General features: G+C 42.6%; 1 protein-coding gene across 1 annotated transcript in view; it reads left to right on the top strand.

Moving 5' to 3' along the window:
- The window catches only part of LAMC3 (laminin subunit gamma 3), a 79393-nt gene that overhangs the window by 45867 nt on the left and 11570 nt on the right, over positions 1-21956 (top strand). Inside the window, exons 13-24 of the mRNA XM_027869606.1 lie at positions 998-1186; positions 6755-7000; positions 7255-7408; positions 9579-9721; positions 11032-11210; positions 13089-13227; positions 14029-14234; positions 14907-14983; positions 16850-16984; positions 18671-18818; positions 19196-19345; positions 20111-20213. Coding sequence (XP_027725407.1) covers positions 998-1186; positions 6755-7000; positions 7255-7408; positions 9579-9721; positions 11032-11210; positions 13089-13227; positions 14029-14234; positions 14907-14983; positions 16850-16984; positions 18671-18818; positions 19196-19345; positions 20111-20213 — 1869 coding nt within the window. The remainder of the gene's footprint in view (positions 1-997; positions 1187-6754; positions 7001-7254; positions 7409-9578; positions 9722-11031; positions 11211-13088; positions 13228-14028; positions 14235-14906; positions 14984-16849; positions 16985-18670; positions 18819-19195; positions 19346-20110; positions 20214-21956) is intronic.

Raw genomic sequence — 21956 nt, 5'->3', positions numbered from 1 at the left:
TTATGGGGGTGAGATTCACCCACAGGACATCCTGGGTTTGTAGGAAACACAAACATGCCCACATGCCTACTACACTGAGTCCTGATGTCCTTCCCCACTCCCTAGGCTCTCCAGCCCAAAGGAAACCCCATAGCATGAGTAACTCAGAGTTCAACACCGAAGGTCTCCTTCTAAAGCTGCATCTCCCCTTGTTCATCCCCTGGGCTCTTTCTCCATGTTACTGTCAATCCCAAACCCCAGCTTTGGGATGTCTGGGAGCTCTGGGAATCCCCAGGAATGATCTCAGATATGGAAATCCATCTTAACCCTTCTTGGCCAGGCCCATCTTGACTATCTCCTTTGGGCCTCAGGACAAGCTCCATTTTGTCAGGTGCCACATCTTGCCTTGCTCCCCTAGATTTGTGTGTTGTACAGACTTAAATCTTAGTGCTGATTCCTGGGAAAAAAAGCTTAAAAATCCCTGCTCCCTCCCCCTCCTGCTTCCATGGGAAACTGAGTATTTGGGAAAGAGCTGGTTCTGGGTAATCTTTACATGTTCACTAACTTAGCATCACCTCCCAGTCAGCATGAAGGCATGGGGAGTAAGATTCCTGAGTTTTTATTCTACCTTGGGGCAAACAATAAGTTACTGTGCTTTTGTTTCCCAAAATATGAGAGTAGTTAACCTGGGCTATAACTACCTGAGAAAAAGAAAAAAAAGGAGTATCATAATAAATAATAAAATAATAAGTAATAAATAAATAATAAATAATAGAGTCGTACACTTTGGTTAGATTTACAGCGCAATTCTATCATCATCTGGCCACAGTAGGCTGTGTGTCTTTTAATCACTTCTCACCCTTCTCTGGACCTCTTTTTCTCTCCTTTAACCTCAGAATATGTCCTGTTTCCATCTTTTCTTAAAAGGGAAATAAGGAGACCTCATCACTAAAGTGCTCTGGACTCTCCAGAGCCCAGGAACCCAGGGTATAACATGATGATTATTATCCCTCCTTAGGAATCTGTCAGTGCCTGCACCACACAGAGGGCACCTACTGTGAGCGATGCACCCCTGGTTTCTACGGCAACCCGTTTACGGGTCGTGAGAATGACTGCAAGCCATGTCCCTGCCCTGGTCAATCAGCATGTACGACCATCCCAGAGAGTGGGGAGGTGGTGTGTACCCATTGCCCCAAGGGCCAGAGAGGTAAGAGAGTAGACCTGGGCAGGACTCCTGCTTGTTGGTTCTGACTTCGTGAGAGGAACACGAAGGTCAACTGAGGTGTAAGGAGGAAAGGGTGGAGCCACTGTGACTCAAAAGGATGAACAGATTCCTAGGATACCAGCCATTGGGGGAGGAGAGGAATGCCGCTGGAGGAGCGTGGTGAGGGGAGGGACAGGAGAGTATGCCAACAGCTGATAGTTATTCTCCACTCCTATTCCCCCATTGAGAGAGAGAGAGAGAGAGAGAGAGAGAGAGAGAGAGAGAGAGAGAGCTGGAGCATTTATTAAGTGTTTACTGTATGCCAGGTACTGTGGTAAGGGTGAGGCATACAAATAAAAGCAAACAAGGCAAACAAATGAAACAAAGCAAACAAAAACAAAGCAGACAAGCCCTCAAGGAGTTTATATTCTGAGGAAGAAAACACATAAAGGGGACTTTTAAAGTTTTGGGGGTATCCACATAGGAAAGGCAGCTCACAAGGAGGTGGTATAGAGAATAAGTAGAGAGAGAGGAATTAATTTAGCTGGGTTCCCTCATCAAATAGCATTCTAGGCTAAGCCCAGTCCTGAGAATGGACCTGAGGGTAGAGATATCTCCAGGTTGGAAAGGCTGGTTTAAAATGCAAGTTATGCTACAGAAAGGGACAGCTAGGTGGCATGGTGATAGAGATCCAGACTGGAGTCAAGAAAACTCCTCTTCCTGGGTTCAAATCCGGCCTCAGATACTTACTAGCTATGTGACCATGTGTCACTTAACCTCTATTTGCCTCAGTTTCTTCATCTGTAAAATGAGCTGGAGAAGGAAATGGCAAAGTAGTCCAGTATCTTTGCCAAGAAAACCCCAAATGGGGTCACAGAGAGTCAGACATGACTACTAAACAACTAAACAACAAAAAAATGGGTATTGTAATAGCACCTATCTCCCAAAGTTGTCTTGAGGATCAAATGAGATAGTACTCATAAAGTGCTTAGCACAGAGCTTGGCACATAGTAGGCACTTAAATTTAACCAATGTTTATTCTCCTCTCTTCCTCCTTCCCTTGAGAAGTGCATGGAGCATAATATGTAAGAAAAATAGATATATAATATATAAGAAAAATAGAAAGGTAAAAAGGGGCCAAGTTGTAAAGAGCTTTAAAAGCCCAACAGATGACCTTACATCTGATCCTGGAAGTAATAGGGAGCCACTGGAGTTTATTGAGCAGAGAGATGACATGGTCAAACCTGTGCTTTAGGGAAATATCTCCGGCAGATTATGGAAGATAGTTTGGAGCAAGGAAAGATTTGAGAGACGCAAAAGACATCAGTGCAAGTTTCTTGTAGGATTCCAGGTGGGAGGTGGTGAGAGCCAAAACCGGGGGGGGGGCGGTACAAGGGATGTCGTGGAGAAAGAAATAACAAGATTTGAAAATGGATTGGATATTTGGGTGAGTGACAGTGAGGAGCTGTGTGGATAGTAATAATGGATGTTATTTATAGAGCACTTGAAGGTTGATTGTTACAAGATTCAAATGAGATCATGTGTGGAAAGCACTTGGTAAGCTTGAAATAAAGGTAGGATATTATTAAGAATTTAAACCCAAAGTGACTAAGAATAATTGCACTTTAAGGTTTACAAAGTGTTTTACAAATATTGTCTCACTTGATCCTCACAATAACCCTAGGATGTCGGTACTACTATTATCCCCATTTTGCAATGAGGAAAATGAAATATTTTGCCCAGGGTCACACAAATAGTAAGTATCTGAGGCTGGATTTGAACTCAAGTCTTCCTGAATCCAGGTTCAGGATTCTATCCATTATGCCATCTAGCTGCCTGAGGGTAATCTCATAGTTGAAAATTCTTGACAGTAATGGAAGTTTGGAAAGGAAATTTGGAAGAAGAGTAGACTGGGGGAATGAAGGAATAATGAATTTTGTTTTGGATATGTTGAGTTTGAGATGCCTGTGGAATATCCAGTTCAAAATGTCTGATAGGCATTTTGTCAGATGGGAGAGAGATTAGGGCTGGATATATAGATTTGGGAGTCATCTGCAAATTGAACCCATGGGAACTGGTGAGAACTGCAAATGAGACAGAGTAAAAAGAAGAAAAGACCAAGGACAGAGTCTTGGGGGGCACCATGGTGAATGGGAGGCATACTAATGAAGTTCCAGCAAAGAAGACTGAGGACGGATCAGGTAGGCAGAAGTAAGAGAGAGTAAGGTCACAAAGACCCAGAGAGTAGACAGTGTCAAATGCTGCTGAAGGGTCAAGAGGGATGAGCATTAAGAAAAGATCATTTGATTTGGAGAAAGCGGTTTCATTTGAATCGTGAGACTGGAAGCCAGATTGAAGAGTGTTTAGAAGACTGAGGACAGGAAATGGAGGCACTTATGTAGACAGCTTTGTAAAGGATTTTAGCTGAGAAGGGAAGAGGGAGATAGGATGATAGCTCCACAGTGCCTAACCAGAATGCATAGACATTAGACCAGTTGGTTTCTGAAGCTCTTTCCAAGTCTATGATTTTCTGATTCTGTTAGTTCTGAAACCATTTTCCTTGGGACACAAGAGAATGATGAACATAGCTTCAAAGCAACTTCTCTTAAAAGAAAACAAAACAAAACTACTTCCCTTGAGAACCAGCCTGGCCTGGGAAGGAGTATCTTCTAGAGTAAAGAAAAGACACATTGTTCAGAAAAGTCTATTGACTTGAAAGTGGGGAGGGCTCTCAGGGAGACTCAGGGGAAAATGGAGAGATTGTCCTTTTCCCTACAGCTCTGGGCTTCCCCAGAAAGTCTGTTCCATTACTCCTACCTTTTCTGATTTCCCAAGTTGCTTTTTAAAGACCGCAGCTTCATAGGCACAGGGGTATTTCAATCAATCAATAACTATTTAATAAGCACAGACTACACACACTGTGCTAGGCACTAGAGGTAGAAACACAAAAGGGCAGGCCCTGACCTCAAGGAGCTTACTTTCTATTAAGGGGATACAACATGTTTAAACATAAGTAAATACAGGATGTATACGAAATAAAAACCCATTAATTTGGGGATGGAGACTAATGTCTAGGGGAATCAGAAATACCTCATGTCACTTGAACTGAACTTTGAGGGGAATGAGGTAGATGTGAGGAAGAAGAACATTTCTAGAGATGGAGGACAAGCTGTACAAAGGCATGGAGGTGGGAGATGACTTGTCATGTGTACAGGAAATGGGCCTGAACTCTTTATTATGGGATAAATAGAGAAAACAGACCAGAGGAGTGGGATCATGGAATATGGGACTGGGAAGGAAGGCCCTCTTCACAAGAATCTAGATAATACTCAACACCCTCTGGGAGAAATAAAGCAGATTCTGTCACCTATTTTTTTCTAATCAGAATTAGACCTTTTCTTTGTTCCAACCTTCTTTTGGGCTTTACTACAGTTTTTCAAAATGTCATTTCTAAAGCCTAGATTTCTTCTTTTTCTGTAAACTGGTTAGGCTAGATAATGTCTAAGGTCTTTTCTGGGGCAGCTAGGTGGAGTATTGGATAGTGTGCCAGGTCTAAAATCAGGAATGCTCATCTTCCTGAGCTCAAATCTGACCTCAGACACTTAATGGCTGTGTGAACCTGGATAAGTCACTTAACCCTGCTAGCTTCAGTTTCTTCATCTGTAAAATGAGCTGGAGAAGAAAATGGCAAACCAATCCAGTATCTTTGCCAAGAAAAGTAGTTCTATGAAGCCTGAGTATTTTCCATCCAAGTGAATTCAACTCAATAAATATTTATTAAGTGCCTACTATGTGCAGGACCCTGGTCCAGGTACTAGAAATACACAGACAATAAAAAAAGTCTCTGCCTTCAGGAAGCTTATATTCTATACAGATAAGTAAATGCAAAGTAACAAAGTAATTTCAAGAGGGAGAAAGTATTAACAACTGAGAAATCAGTAAAAGCCTCACATAGGAGGTGGTACCTGAACTGTGTCTTTTAACTGAATCTCAGGATTTCAAGAGGCCAAGGGAAGGAAGAATGCAGTAAAGATTTGGTATCCACCTATACAAAGGCACAGAGGTGGCAAATGGATTGAGAAACAGCTAGTCAATTTTTTAAAAGTATTTATCAAGCACCTACTATGTGCCAGGTACATAGTGGACACAAAAGGAGTCAGAAGAGTTTCTACCCTCTAGGAGCTTACACTCTAACAGGGGAGACAACAAAGATGTACAAACTAAATATAGAATAAATAGGAAATAATTAAGAGAGAGAAGCACTAGAATTAGGAGAGGTTGGAGAAAGCTTCTTGTAAAAGGTAGAATTTTATTTGGACTTAGTGGGTCAGTCTGGATGGAACAGAATAAATGAATTGGAATAATATGAAATTATCCTGGAAAGGTTAGGAGGATCAAGCTGAAGATTTTGTATTTTATCCTAGTTTTAGGAATATCAATTTGGCAGCTATGTGGAAGATGGATCTGAGAGAGGAGAGACTGGAAGCAGGAAAACCAATTTGGGAATCATTGCAATAATCCTTAGAGCCAGCCTGAGGGTTTTGCATTTCATTCTAGAGGTAACAGGGAACCATTAAAGATATCTAAAGATAGGGAGGGGTCAACATTGTCAGGTCAGTGTTTTAAAAATATTAGCTAAGCATCTATTTGGAGGATGGATTACAGTGGAGGAGATTGGAAGGAGTTTGGAGTTATTCAATAGTCCAGGCAAGAGACTATGAGAGCTTGAACTTGGATACCATGAGTGTGAGTGGAAAAAGAAGAGATACAAGAGATATTGCAGAGGCAGAATTGATAAGCTTCAGTGACTAAACTGGTCATAAGAGTGATGAAGAGAAAAAAGTCAAGAATGACTCGTGTTCTAAACCTGGACGATTAGAAGAATGATGATGACAACAACAGAACTGGGAAACGTTGGAGGAAGAATGATTTTAGAGAGGGAGAAATGAAGTAGATTTTTAAAAAATTTTATAACAAAACATATCCTTTCCCTTTTGAGCTTCAGAAGTTTTTTTTTTTTTAATTTGTATTTGTTTTTGTTTGTTTGTTTTTTCCCAACTAAGCTAAGTAAAGTTGATAACATTGCCCTGAGGAACCACCAGCTCTGGGAAAATAATGGACCCCTTTGGCTCCATGTGGGTAGTCTATAAGTAAAATATGGAGAGAGAAATAGGAAGTGTTCTGGTAGAAGAGGTCACAAGACTGAAAAGCTTGGATTCTAGACCCAACACTTACCAGTTGTATGACCTTGGGCAAGTCATTTCTCAACCTCAGCTACTTCCTTTGTTAAGTGAAGAAAGAAAGTAGAGAAACTCATCCTAACTCATAGCTGAATACAAGAAAAATGCTGCAGATACAGTAATAAGCAAGCAGTCAATAGAAATAGTTAGATGTCTCCTCTACATGCCACCTAAATGCCAGGGCCAGAATAACAACCCAAGTTTTCCAGCTCCCAGACCTATGTTCTTTCCACCTCCCCACACTACTAGGGGACTTCCAACATAGACAGGGTAAGGTCCTATCCTCTGTAAATGCCTTTCTGATGTTCTTTCCTCCGCCACCCCCATTCAGGACGTCTGTGTGAGACATGTGATGATGGCTTTTTTGGGGACCCCTTGGGAAGATCCGGCCCTCTCCAGCCCTGCCAGCAATGCCAGTGCAATGGGAATGTGGACCCCAATGCTGTGGGCAACTGTGACCCCACAACAGGCCACTGTCTGCGCTGTCTCTACAACACGACAGGTGCCCACTGCGAGCAGTGCCAGGAGGGTTTCTACGGGAGCGCCCTGGCCCCGCGTCCTCTGGACAAATGCACTCGTGAGTATGGAGAGACCTGGGAGATCCAGTGGGGAAAAAGGGAGGGGAATGCAAAGGATGGGACCAGAGGTCTGTCCTTTTCCCTACTGGGGCACTCTCACAGTATATTCCATTGCATGATGCCCTCTGCTGCCAGAGGGGAAGATCCTGGGAGGAAAATCCAAAGAGAAAGCCACAGTAGCTGCCCTTCTCTGCCTTTGGCTCATGAACCCAAACATTCCATGTCTTCCTCTTTTCTCCCTCCTATCTCCCAGCCTGCAACTGTAACCCATCAGGCTCAGCACGAGAGCAGGGGGCCTGTGACCCTGGGACAGGCCAGTGCTCCTGCCTCCCTCATGTGACCGGACGAGACTGCAGTCGCTGCAGCCCTGGTTTCTATGACCTGCAGCCAGAGAGGGGCTGCCGGAGGTGGGTAGGGCCAGGCCAGGCTACTTCTAGAGTATGTGTCATCCATTCCCTGCTAGTCCTTGTTGGCCGTGGGTGGAGGGAGACAACTGGATGCCCCGTCTGGGAGGCTTGGTCATCCAGAAAAGGGAGCTGTGGTTGTGAATAAATCTGTCCCAGCTGTACTGGGCCAACTGCCTGGCAAGCAGGTGTCGCTTACTGAATAGGAATACGGGAACTGCCATACTGAGTCAGACCCCTGGTCTAGCTGGCTAACAGAGGCCCCAGGGTTCCGTGCGTGGGTTGGCGGGGCTGTTCTCCCTGACATCAGGCTTCCTGGTTGGGTCTGTCCCCAGTTTTTGTCAGTAGCCAATGTGTGGCTCTGTCATTCAGAAGTATGTCCAAGCCCTCCTCAGTTCCATTTATCTCGCCTTGTTCTAAAATAGCCTGCTTGGCTGATGAGGTTTTAAAAAATATTTATTTATTTTTATTCTCAACTTAACAAACACTAAGTAAAACGATCATTTCCATATAAACAGTAGAGGGGTTCTTAACCTGGGAACTTTAGGCAGATTTCAAAGGGGTCTGTCAATTTGGATGGGAAAACAATTACATCTCTATTTTCACTAACCTGTAGCTGAAATTCAGCATTTTTTTCAATTATGCATTTTTAAAAGATATATAATCTGAGTAGGTCCATAGGTTTCACCAGACTGCTAGATGGGTCCATCTCTCTCTCTCTCTCTCTCACACACACACACACACACACATACACACACACATACAAGGAGAACCCCTGACATAATGGAATAGAAAAAAAAGAATTATACTCGAAGCTGTGAATCTCTTGTCATATAAAGCTTATTCTTCTTTTAAATTAAATAATAAATTCAACACGTAGTTTTCAAAACTGTCTTGTTTATGATTCATTCTGGTCTTCTTTCTGTTCTCTTCTGTTGGTTTTTTTTAAACATGTTCAACAATTTTCTCTCTCTCTCTCTCTCTCCTCCCTCCCTCTTTCCCTCCTTTCTTTCTTTCTTTCTTTCTCTATCTCTATCACTCTCTATTTCCCTCTTCCTCCCACCTATCCCCACTAGGAAGAAAAACAAAGAAAGCCTATACAATAAATATGCATAATCAAGCATATTAAATTCTCATGTTGGCCTAATTCAAAGATGTATGTCTTATTCTGCACCTTGAGTCCTTCCCCTCTGTCTCAAGAGATGAGCAGAATCATCAGGCCTCTAGAATTGTGATTGGTCATTGCATCGATCACAGCTCTCAAGTCTTTCATAGTTGTTTTCCTAAGTAATATTGTTGTCTCAGGAATAATTAGCCTAGTTCTGCTCACTCTGATCAGTCCATCCCAGGTTTCCCTGAAACCATCCCTTTCCTCATTTCTTACAGTGCAATAATATTCCATTACATTCATGTGCCACAATTTGTTCAACCATTCCCTAACTAATTGGCATCCTCCTATCTCCCAGTTCTCTGCTACTGCAAAAAGAGCTGCTATAAATATTTTTATACTTATGATCCTTTTCCTTTTTCTTTGAACTTTTCAGTGTATAGGCCTAGAAGTGGTATTGTGGGTCAAAGGGTGAATAATGCATTTTGTGATTTTATTATGCACTGTGAAAAAGAGGACTTCCATTTATCTGTCCCAGATTTACCATATTCTAGTTTATTTTTCTAATCATATTTTTATTGCTCTCTTTTGGTTTTACATCATCTTCTTTTCTAAACATAGCCCTTCCTCCCTTCTCTTGTAACAAAACAAAAAAAAAAGAAAGAAAGAAAGAAAGAAAGAGGAGAAAAGTAATGAACACAAAGCCAGTCATCACATCAACCATGTCTGACAGTACATGGGATATTCCACACCCTTTGTCCCTCACCTCTGCAAAGAAGGGAAGCAGGTCAGGCTGTAGTTTCAACGGTGGCCCCTCATCCCAGTATTTGTTCATCAAATCTGTCTCCGTATCATACTAATTCACAAAAGAAAATGTCTAAACCTGTTTGGCTTTTTTTTTTTAGTTGCCTAATCCTGCTCCTGACTTTGTGTGCCTCAATTATATTCTTTCTCCATCTGAGCATAGAAAAAGCCCAGGCTTAACTTCTGTGCCCCCTACATGCTAGACTAAATAAGAGGGGTATGGGGCTCAGCTCTGATGTTTGGAACTCTCCTTTATCTCAGCTGCAAGTGCCATCCTGTAGGTTCTCAAGAGAACCAGTGCCACCCTGTGACTGGACAGTGCCCTTGCCTTCCTGGGGTCAGTGGAGTGGCATGCACTCACTGCCAACCTGATTTCTTTGGCTTCTCTGCCAAGGGCTGCCGAGGTAAGGAAAGATTCCAGAATTGGAGGATTGGGACAGGCAGTTTTCAAAGCTGTCCCACCAGGACAGAGGAGGGGCAGGTCTGCTTGGATGGTGGGGCATTGAGATCCTTGGGCAGAGTGACCCTACGTCAGGAGAGAATTCAGGTAAATCTTCCTTCCAAGAACAGGTGCTAGAAACTGCAGGTGACCAGAAGAGATGGTGAAGATCTCTAACACTCAGTCATCTGTCTGAGCATGAAATCAGGTGGTTTCTTTCATTAACTAGCTGGGTGATCTTGGGCAAGAAACCACCTCTTTGGGCCTCAGTCTCCTCATCTGCAACATGATGGGTCTGGATTATATGATGCTCAAGCCCTTCCAGATCTGACATTCTATGATTTCATGGGTTGAATGAGAAGCAATGTCATACAGTGGTTAGAAAGGTTAGTCATAGAGTTGAGAAGACCAGGGTTCAAGTCCTACCCCTGATATGGACTAGCTATGTGACCATGTGTAAGTAACTTCATTTCCCAAACAATTCCCAGGCAACTCTCTTAAGACTATAAGTTATAGATGAATTTCTGGGCTGCATCAGTGAAAGGAGTTTTCCATGCTGGGAATTCCCCACACCAATAAAGTTATAATTCTGGGAAAGGAAAGGAAGAAAGAAAGAAAGAAAGAAAGAAAGAAAGAAAGAAAGAAAGAAGGAAGGAAGGGAAGAAGAGAGAGGGAGGAAGGAAAAAAGGGAGGAAGGAAGGAAAGAGATAAAGAGATAGAGAAAAAGCAGCAGAGAAAAGAAGGAAGGAAGAAAGAGAAAGAAAAAAGAAAGAAAGAAAGAAAGGTAGGTAGGCAGGAAGAAAGGAAGGAAGGAAAGAAAGAAGGGGAGGAAGGAAGAGTGAGAGGAAAAGAGGAAAGGATGGAGGGAGGAAAGAACAGAAAATGGCTTTAGTATGGCCCAGCACAGAGACAGAGGGCTACACTTGATGACCGCGAAAGGGCCTACCCAGACCTAAAATTCCAAGAGCATCAGGTCCTTTTCATTCCAAGGAGGCTGTGACTGAAAAGCCTCCCCCAGCACTGCCTCATGAACTGCCATAATAGGATATAGCACAAGAAGGAATCTTAGAGATCGTTTAATCCATCATCTTCATTTTAAATGATGAGGAAACTGAAGTCTTACAGAAGTTGAGTGACTCGCCAAAGGTCACACAGTGAGTTCGTAGCACAACCCACATTCCAGCCCAGACTGAGTGCTCCTTCTACTTCAACCTTTATTCAACAAAAATCAGTAGCTGATGGGGTACCTCCTAATAAGCTGTCCTTTGTCTCTAGCCTGTAACTGTTCCCCACTGGGCTCTGTCACCACCCAATGCCATGAGAACAGCACATGTGTGTGTAAGCCGGGCTTTGTGGGCTACAAGTGTGATCGCTGCCAGGAGAACTTTTTCCTCACTGCTGAGGGCTCTCAGTGCCAGGAGTGCCCAATTTGCTTCTCCCTAGTGAAGAAAGAGGTAATTCACTCTCTGGACTCCCCATTTCCCCACTCCGACCTCCCCTTTCCCCCAGCCCAACTGACTCATCTCCCTCTTCTTCTCCTTGACAATTTCCTATCACCCTAGTTCCCATTTCATTCCACCCCAACCCCATCCCATCACACCCTGCCTCACCTTTCAGGTGAAAGTCATAAAAAATATGTGACCCTCATTATTCTAGCTTCAACAACATGGAAGTCAGGCCACATATTTTTTGGCTGAATTCAGTTCAATTCAATAAGCATTTATTATGCACATACAGTGTACCAGTCACTGTACTAGATACTCTGCTAGGCACTGAGGATATAAAGGCAAAAATTAATCACTCCTGCTCTCAAGGAGTTTACATTTCACTGGGGAAAAAGCCTATATACAAATAATGAAATACAAAACATAAGCAAAGTAATTTCAGAGTGGGGTACTAAGACCTGGAGTGATGAGGAAAGGCCTTGGGTAGGAGGTGAAATTTGAGCTGAGTCTTGAAGGGATCTAGGAATTCCAGGTGGCAGAGGTAAGGAGGGAGAGCATTCCAGGCCTGTGCAAAGATACAGAGTAAAGCGTCCATTAGTCCACTTGGCATTGATTAGTAGAGGGCAGTACTTACATGCAGAGAAAAGAATGACCTCTGCAGATTAGAGTGGGCTGAGGGACTTGAGCAGGGCCTACAAGAACGGGTAGCCCCCTAAATCACTATTGATTGGACAAATGCAAATTAAAACAACTCTGAGGTACTATCTCACACCTATCAGATTGGCTAATATGATAGAAAAGGAAAATGACAAATGTTGGCGAAGATGTGGGAAAATTGGAACACATGCATTGTTGGTGGAGTTGTTAACGGATCCAACCATTCTGGAGAGCAATTTGGAACTATGCCCAAGGGCTATAAAATTGTGGTTTGGGATCCAGAAATACCACTTATTAGGTGTGTATCCCAAAGAGATCGTAAAAAAGGGAAAAGGATCCACGTATACAAAAATATTTATAGCAGCTCTTTCTGTGATGACAAAGAATTGGAAATTGAGGAGATGCCCATCAATTGAGGAATGGCTGAACAAGTTGTGATAGATGAATGTAATGGAATACTATTGTGAAAAAGAAATGATGAGCAGGTGGATTTCAGAAAAACCTGGAAAGAGTTACATGAACTGAAGCTGAGTGAAGTGAGCAGAACCAGGAGAACATTGTTTACAATAACAGCAACATTGTGCCAGAATCAACTGTGAATGACTTAATGATTTAAGACAGTTCCAAAAGACTCATGATGGAAAATGCTGTCCACATCCAAAGAAAGAACTATGGAGTCTGAATGCAGATCAAAACCTTCTATTTTCACTTCTGTTGTTGTTGCTGTTTTTGTTTTTTCTTTCTCATGGTTTTTCCCTTTTGTTCTGATTCTTCTTTCACAACATGACTAATACGGAAATACGATTAATATGATTGCACATGTCTAACCTCTATCAGATTGCTTGCTATCTGGGGGAGGGGAGGAAAGGAGGGAGAAAAAATTGGAACTAAAAATCTTATAAAAGTGAATATTGAAAACTAAAAAAAAAAAAATAGTAGCCCCCAGGTAGGCAAATCTATCAATCAACAAGCATTTATCAAGCCTTTACTAAGTACAAAGTACCGTGCTAATTGCTCGGCATACAAAGAAAGGCAAAAACACATCCCCACTCAAGTAGCTTAAAATCTAATGAGGTAGCCAACAAGATATATCCAGAATAAATGGAACGTAAAGATAAGGGCTGGGGGCATTTCAGGGAAGGGATTAAAATGAGCCAAGGCAAACTTCTTCTGGGCACCAATTTCTAAGTTTCACCCCTTACTGGAATGCTGTTTCCATGTTGCCTTCAGGCCACCAAACTCAAGGCCAAGCTAATAGCTATGGAGCGATGGCTGCAGAAGTCTGACTGTGACAGCCCCTGGAGGGACTATATCTTGCAGGGAGAGTCACCGAGAGGAGACACCTACCAGGGTCATTCTCTGCTTCAAGGTACAGCAAGAGAACTGGGTCACAAAGCAAAGGAGGCCAGGGAATCCTTAGGAAAGCTACTAGGTCAGGGCCAGATTACTCCCTTGGAGAGAAAGCCTCTCTGGTCTTTTCATTGTGCCTAGAGTTCATTAGAGGCTGATTGTCATGACAATAATGACAAGGACTCTGAGGCAGTTCACTGTGATGGCTACAGAACCAACCTTAGAGGCAAAATGTCCTGGGTTCAAGTCCTGCAACTGCCAAATACTGACTGTAACCCAGGCAATTCTCTAAGACCTTAAGTTGCAGATCAGCATTGATGGAGACAGTCTCTTCTCCAGGACATTTTTATACCAATGAAATCACATTTGGACAAAAAAAAATTTAAATACCATTTATATAATAATGTTAGCTAGCATTTGTATAGCCCTTTCAGATTTATAAAGAGTTTTACAAATATTATATTATTTGTTCCTCACAACAATTCTAGAAGGTAGGTGCTATTATTAGCCCCATTTTCCAGATAAGGAAACTAAGGCAAATGGAGGCTAAGTGACTTGCCTAGTATCATACAGCTAGTAAATGTCTGAGGCCAAATTTGAATTCAGGTCTTCCTGACTCCAGGCCCAGTGCTCTAACCATTGAGGCACCTAGCTGCCTTCACTTAGGCCGTAAACCAATGGATAAGTGGGAAGGCCTGATAGGTAGAGCAGGATGGGAGTGTCTCATTGCCTGAGAAAAGTGGTGGAAGGACCCATGTTACAGAACATTTCATTTCCAACTCATAAGACTTCTTTAATCCTTTGATTATTGGCCACACAGGCACCAGAGAAGCCTTCCTGGAGCAAATGGAAGAGTTGGAGAGTTCCATGAGGGCTACCCGACATCAGCTGCAGGCAGCAAGCAAGAGTGCCAGGTGCACCAGGAGCAGTCTGGAGAAGACCTGCATCCAAATGGTGGACATCGAGACTCTGCTGCTATCAACAGAACTGGAGATTCAGCAGGCATCGGGAGCCCTCACCACAATGGTACCTCTGCGACCCTTAAGCTTCTAAGTTAAAGAGCAGCAACATGGCATAGTAGAAAAGATGTTGAACTGGAAACCAGGAAGATGTGGGTTCTAGTCCAGGCCATGTGACTGGGGGCAAGTCTCTTCTCTTTGAAGCTCAGTTTTCCTATCTGGAACAGAAAGGTACCTGGACTACATGGTCTGTAAGGTTCCTTCCATTTGCAACATTCTATATTCTAAGGCCCTCCTAGCTCTGATATTCTGTGTTCTAAAGCTCCTTCCAGCTCTGACATACTCTGTCCTAAGGCCCCTGACAGCTCTGTCATTCTGTGTTCTAAGACCCCTTCCAGCTCTGATATTCAGTGATCTAAGGTCCCTTCTAGTTCTGACATTCTGTGTTCTAAGGCCCCTTCCAGAGCTGATATTCTGTGTTCAAGGTCCCTCCCAGATCTGACATTAAGTGTTCCAAGGTTCTTTCAAGCTCTGCATTCTGTATTCTAAGGTTCCTCCCAAATCTGAAATTCTGTATTCTAAGACCTCTTCCAATTATGACGTTATATGATTCATACAACTCTTAGCACTCCTAAGTGCTAGAATGCTAGTTCTAGAGTGACTTGGACAAAAGTGAAGCCTTCAGGGATGTGCAATTTATTTCTTCATTCCTTCCTTTTTTTTTTTTTTAAATTAAAAGGTGATCCCTCAGGAAGTGCCCAACCAGCTCACCAATTGGAGTCGTCTAGCCACTGAGTCTCAGACCCTGGCCAAAAGGTAAGTCACAGCACCAGTAAGGCAGATACTGCCTGCCCTTGCCCTTCCTGGCACACTGTGGGTAAACTCCTAGCTCCCAGTTAGATTGTCCCCTTAGGAGGAATGTAGGCCGCAGGGGTGAATCATATCATGTATGTATTGGTGGACAAGAAACAGGTGGAGTGAGGTGGAAACCACATTTGTATCCTGGCAAAATCCAGTTACAATGAACACTAATTAAGCCTGACATTGACTGGGTGTGTGTGTAGATGAGAAGAGAGAGATATTGTCAAGCTGTGGTGGGCCCAAGGTCTTTGGAGGCATAAGGGAGGGAGATTGTGGACTGATTGGATGTATATAAGAACCTCAGGGCTTTTAAGTACTATTTGGTAGGAGAGGAGCAGATTGGAAAAATATAGGAGACATTGATGGCTCCAAAATCAGCTCTTGGAGCCATTCCCCAATTGATAAATGATCAAAAGATATGAATAATTTTCAGATGAAATAATCAAAGCTATCTATAGCCATATGAAAAAATGCTCTAACTCACTACTAATTGAAGAAATGCAAATTAAAATAATTCTGAGGTACTACCTCATACCTTTTGGATTGGTTAATAGGAAAGAAAAGGAAAATGACCAATGTTGGAGGGGATGCCGGAAAAATTGAGACATTAATGTACTATTGGTGGAGTTGTGAACTGATTCAACCATTCTGTAGAACAATTTGGAACTACGCCCAGAGGGCTATAAAACCAGGCATACCCTTTGATCTAGCAATAATACCACTACTAGATCTGTATCCCAAAAGAGATAAAAAAGCAAAAAGGAAAAGGACCTATATGTAAAAAAATATTTATAGCAACTCTTTTTTGGTGGCAAAAAACTGGAAATTGAGGGGATGCCCATCAATTGGGGAATGACTGAATAAATTGTGCTATGTGACTATGATGGAATACTATTATGCTATAGGAAATGATGAGCAAGATGCTCTCGGAAAAACCTGGAAAGACTTGCATGAACTGATGCAAAGTGAAATGCACTGTGTACAAAGTAACAGCAATAGTGTAAGATGATCAGCTGTGAATGACTTAGCTATTCTTAGTAACACAATGATCCAAGACAACTCTGAAGCACTTATGATGAAAAATGCTATCCATCCCCAGAGAAAGAACTGATGGTGTCTAAATACTGATTGAAACATACTTTTAAAAAATATTAAATTAATTTATCTTTAGTTTTCAACATTCATTTCCATAAAATTTTAAGTTCCAAATTTTCTTCCCCTCCGTTCCTTCTCTCCACCCCAAGACAACATACAGTCTGATATAAGTTCTACATATATTTTTGTATTAAACATATTTTCATATTATTCAGAAACACACTTTTTTACTTTCAAAAAACAAACAAAAAAAATCAGCCCTTGGAAGGATGTGCCCATATCAAATACACACTTCAATTCCCCCCAGTCCACACCTAGAGGTGTCACTAGAGTATTAAGAAGTCTGGGGCCCCTGTGGCAGATGGAAGTGGGTGTATGTGTGGAACCTTTCTGAGCCCCAGTTTGTACAATGAGGGGCTGGACTAGGTGATGTCTAATGTCCTTTCCAACTCTAAATCTAGGAGCCTATAAGGATTTTAGAACTTGGAGAAACCTTGGAGACCCTCGAGACCCCTCATTTTACAGATAAGGAAACCAAAGCTCAGGGAGAAGAACTGACGCACTTTAAGTTACCCATGTTGGGCTCCAGTGGTGGTTTCAAAGAAATATCCAGCCTGGTCCCAACCTTCATGGAGCTTACAGTTTAGTTGGGGAGACCAGAGGAACTTGTGGATTTGGGGGTCTGTCTTGGTGATGTGGATTGACTGGAGCGTTTTCTTCCCTCAGTTGTACAAATACAGCCACAAAGATAGTGGCAGCAGCACAGAGGGCCCTGCTTGCTTCCAATACCAGTTACACTCTTCTGTGGGGTCTCGTGGAGGGCACAGATGCCCAGAAGATACAGCATGAACTAGAGGACAGGTAAGTCTTCTCCAAGGACGCTGTGGATTTAATGGGAAGAGAGAAAAAGTGGGAATCATTGGCTAAAGACTTTATCTACCTCCAGACTATTTTCCCAACCAGTAGCCATGATGACACCCCATTGAAAAGACATCCTTGGTATTTCATGGTATTCTGAAATATCTTGATCTCCTATACTAACCTGGAAACAAGAAGACTCAGAGTGAGGTGGGGATGGCCATAAAGAGAGAAAAGTGCATATGTAGAATGTGGTTGGGGATTATGGACATGAAAAGACAAAGAGCTAAGCCAGTGAATGGCTGGACAGGGAAGAGAACACAACAACCAGCATGTGGTGTCACGTAGAATCATAGATTTTCAGACCTGAAATGGACTTTAAAACTCATTTAGCTATGCAACTGTCAAGCAACCCAACCAAAATGACATCTACTCCATGAAGCCCTCACTGATCCCTTAGGGTGGTAAGCATACTCTACCTTGGCCCTCCCATGGCACTTTGTTTTGTACAACTCTGATGTTACATTTAAAAAAAATAACATTAGTGACTCCATTTTGCCTTTATCCACAGTTTTGTGAAGCTAAGTTTCAGTTATTTATAAGTCATCTGATTTTGGAGAAGTCACAAGATTACTCCCCCTCCCAAAGGTCATCCAACTTAAGGAATGTCACAAAACTACCTCTCTCCCTCAAACCTCAGTGTCTCCCAATACCTTCCACCAATGAGAAACCAGGTGTCTCAAGTCCTATATAATCCTGTTTTTCACTCCCTTCAAGTTGTATATTATCTGTGTAGAAATCAAGCTTTGGGGCCTTGGCTACCAAGAACCTTGGACTGGATTTGTTTTGCAACCACATGCATTGCTAAATAAATTGTTTGCCTGGATGAAACTCGTTTTTTTCACCCCAGAGTAATACTAATGCACTTATATCATGCAATAGAGTTTCTGTTATACTTTTAAGTTAGTGTCAAGGTTCTCTGCTAGACCATAAATTCCTTGAGCACAGGGTCTATATCTTATCTAAACCTTTTCATTTTGACAAGCACAAATAATACGTGCTTAATAAAGATCTTTTATGAGTTCTCTGCCCTCTCTTCATTTATCTAGTTTCTCTCTTTTTGAAAATGGAGAAACTGAGGCTTATAGAAGTGAAGTGTTTCCTAGCCTGTAAAAATAAGAGGTTGAACTGGGTGATCTCCAAAATCTTTTCCAGTTCTAAAACCTGTGGCCATGTGATCTTAAGTAATTTGTCCAAGGTGATTCAGCTAATTAGTGACCCCTCACAAGTTCACTTGGCCTAAAATCAGTCAGTCAGTCAACAAGTCAACAAGTTAAGAGCTTACCAAGCGCCAGGCATTGTGCTAGGAGACAGAAAAAGGCAAAAACCTTGTCCCTGCCCTCAAGGAGCTCCCAGTCTAAAGGAGTAGACAACATGCAAACAGTTGTGTATATACAAGATTTATATAAGGTAAATTGGAGGTAATCTCATACGGGAGATTCTAGCATTGAGGGGGGAAGCCAGGACAGGGAGATGAGAAAAGACATCATTTAAGGAAAGGGGGCAGACTAGACCTTCCAGACACAGGATCAAAGAATCCCAAAATGTTAGAGCTAGAAAGGACCTTAGAAGATGGAGATTTGGGGAGGGGCGCTCCACGTCCATGACTTGTCTTGGCTCCATTCTCAGGTACCAGGAAGTACAGAGGGCCCAGGAGGAGCTCAGAACATCTACAGCCCAGGCAGCCAGAGAAGCTAAGAGCACCTTAGCATCTGTTCAGTGCATCAGCTCAGAAGGCGTTCAGCACCTGGCGAAGCTCTCCCCTCCTGAAATATTGGTCAGAGCAGGTTTTCTTCCTGGCTGTGGTGGGGGGAGTCAGATATTGGGTTCCCTTTAAAGAGGGAATATGCAAGAACCCAGCTAAAAGCAGAAGGTTTTGTCCCACCCCTCTTTATCCCTGTAATCCAAGTGTGTCTATTTGCTTTGTACAACCCCCCCTGGATTTTTTTCCTTGGATTTTCTGGGGAGGCTCTGGATTGGATGCCAGGTTAGGAGTTGAAAGGTTAATCCTTAGCCTCGAAGGATTATTCCCACAGCTCCCCAACTCACCAGCCAGAGGGACTCTTCTTACCCTTGCCCTTACCTTTATTCTTATTTTTACCCTTCCTTGGAGATCCTTGCCAAGGAACTGAGTTCTTGTCCATCCTCCTCCAGCCTCTCACAAACCTTGCCAGAGACCTGGACAGAAAACTGCAGGATCTAGAGAAGACAGTGGCTGCTAAGGAGCATGTGTTCACCAAAGCAGCTCGAAGTCTCTTGGACACTTCCCAGGAAGAGCTCCAGAAGATCCAGCCCTTTGAGCAGGTGAGGTCCTTCCCACCCCATTCACCCTGGCCCTGGAAGCCAAAGGACCTTACATCACTCCAGGGAGCTGTGAGGGAAGGAGATGGAATGGCATCATGTTCATTCTCAGCTCTTACAGAATCATTAAAAAGTTAATGTAAAAAAAAAATTTTTTAAGTTAATGTTAAACCAAGAGGCCCTTAGGGGACCTCTAATTCAATACCTTCATTTTACAATTGAGGAAACTGAGGCTCACCGCAGGGCAGTGACTTGCCCAAGGTCACACAGAGAATTAGTGCTAGAATTAGTACTAATTAGTACCAAGGTTGCCTGACTCCATGACTATTTCTTTTTTATTTTTTTACTGTTTTTATCAATCCTATTTTTTACACTGTCATCACTTCATAATACCCCTACAACTCCCATAGAGCATTCCTTTGTAATTAAAAAAAAATTAAGGTAAGTGGAACACACAGTCACACACACACACACACACACACACACACACACACACACACACAATATGCTTCCCTCATTCCTTGCCCACAGGCTACCACCTCTCTATCTCTAATGAGAGGAGTGTGGATGCTCTGGAACTGAGACTGATTGTTACATTTCCTGTCTTTTACAGGGACTTCAAGTTTTTCCCTGGCACCATGCTGCTTCTTTCCAGGAGATCTTGGGTTCCTCTTGGTTGTCTCTCTGCCTGTGGTCTGATATCAGATAACAGTTCCATGAGATGTGGTTTGATGAAATGTCCTTACCCTTTCCCTCCTCTCTCCACAGTTGCATGATGGAGCTGACTCTGCCTTCACCCTGGCCACCTCATCCATTGCCAAAGCCAGAGTCACGGTCAGTGATTCCAGGACTTTGCTGACCGATCTGGAAGGTACAGCTACCCTCTGAGATAGGAGCTCCTTCACTAGGGGACACCGACTTCTTTTGCCTAAGTTCTTATCCATTCTGGTCTTTATCCAAGCTGCTCCCTTGGGCTTCGGGCACATTAAGAGTAGAATCCCAGATCTGCAGGTGAAAAAAATGAGCTATAAACAGGAAAGGACTTGATATATGAGCACAAGGCCACAATAGAGCTGGAATAAGAAGCCAAACAACCTGTACCTATTAGAACTAGGCAACTGGTTCCACTTCTCCTTCCTTGGGAAAGAGGTTTCCTGAGAAAACCTCTCCTCCGGGGAGAATCTCTCCTTCTTTGTGGTTATGTATTAAGAATACAGCATGCTGGGGCACCACTTCCTACCCTACTTGCATAGAGAATCCCCCAGAGAGGGCTACCTTGGGTCCACAACATCCTACAGATCCATAGCAGCTCAAAACCATACCTTTACTAGTCAACCAGAGGACACAATTAACTCTAAGTAAAGACATTTAATGAACTAGCAAAGCAAGGAGAGCAACAATAAAACATTTTCTCTACAAACCTGGAACACTCTGTACAATAAATACATATAACCATCAGGGAGAAGAGTGAATACACATTAGGAGTATATGTGGAGAGGGACACACATAGGGAAGGTGTGTGTATAGGATGCACACAATGAGGAGCATACATATGAGGAACACATGTGGCCAGGGGCAGCCTTGTAAAGGGATCTGTGACACTGCTGAATCACCCCACACCTCCTGCATCTTCTGATGATGTCACTGCATGGCTTCCTCTGATTTTGTTCCCTGGGTATCATCTTTACAGAAAATGTAGTCACTACCCAACTTGTCATCTCTATTAGACCTGTAGTCTCTGATCAACTTATAGTCTCCGCCATGCATTGCTCCCTGCTGGTCACACATGGATACTGTTCAGAGCTATTCCAAAAGTTCTATAGTTCCTGCTGGCTGCTGCCAAGCAAGATTCCCTAGCCATAAGGTTCTTGATATCTCTTCCTTGTAGGGAGAATGGCTCCACCATGTCTCTTTTAGCTTAAAGACTAAGACTTCTGCTATAATTCTTTTTTTTTTTTAGTATTTCTTTTTTTAATTACTTTTTTCAATAAAAAGTCCTCCTTTCCCTCCCACTTTCTCCCCCAGTTTCCCCTCCAACACTGAGAAACAAAGAAAAACAAAACCCCTGTTACAAACATGTATAGTCAAGCAAAACAAATTTTCACATTGGCCATGTTCAAAAAAAACCTTCTCACACTGTACTCTGAATCCTTTACCTCTCTACCAGGACGTAGGCAGCATGTTTCATCATGAGTCCTCTGGAATCCTGGTTGGTCATTGTGTTGATCATAGTTCCTAAGTCTTTCAAATTTGTTTGTCTTTACAATATTGTTGTCATAGTACATATTGTTCTCTTGGTGCTACTTGCTTCACCCTGTATCAGTTCAAACAAATCTTCCCAGGTTTCTCTGATACCATCACCTTCACCATTTCTTACAGCACAATAGTATTCCATCATATTCATATGTCATACCCTGTTCAGCCATTACCCAATTGACAGATATGCCTTCAGTTTCTAATTCTCTGTCACCACAAAAAAAGAGTAGCTATAAATATTTTTCGCAAGCTCTTTGAGACCAGGACCTGTCTTTTGCTTCTCTTTGTCTCCCCAGTGCTTAGCACAGTGCCTGGGACATTTGCTATTGTTGTTGAGTCACTTTTCAGTCATGTCTGA

Source organism: Vombatus ursinus, unplaced genomic scaffold, assembly GCF_900497805.2.
Source record: "Vombatus ursinus unplaced genomic scaffold, bare-nosed wombat genome assembly UNPS02014793.1, whole genome shotgun sequence".
In the NCBI taxonomy this organism is placed as follows: domain Eukaryota; kingdom Metazoa; phylum Chordata; class Mammalia; order Diprotodontia; family Vombatidae; genus Vombatus; species Vombatus ursinus.
The sequence above is the reverse complement of the archived record's forward strand: the minus strand, read 5'-3'. Positions and strand labels throughout refer to the sequence as shown.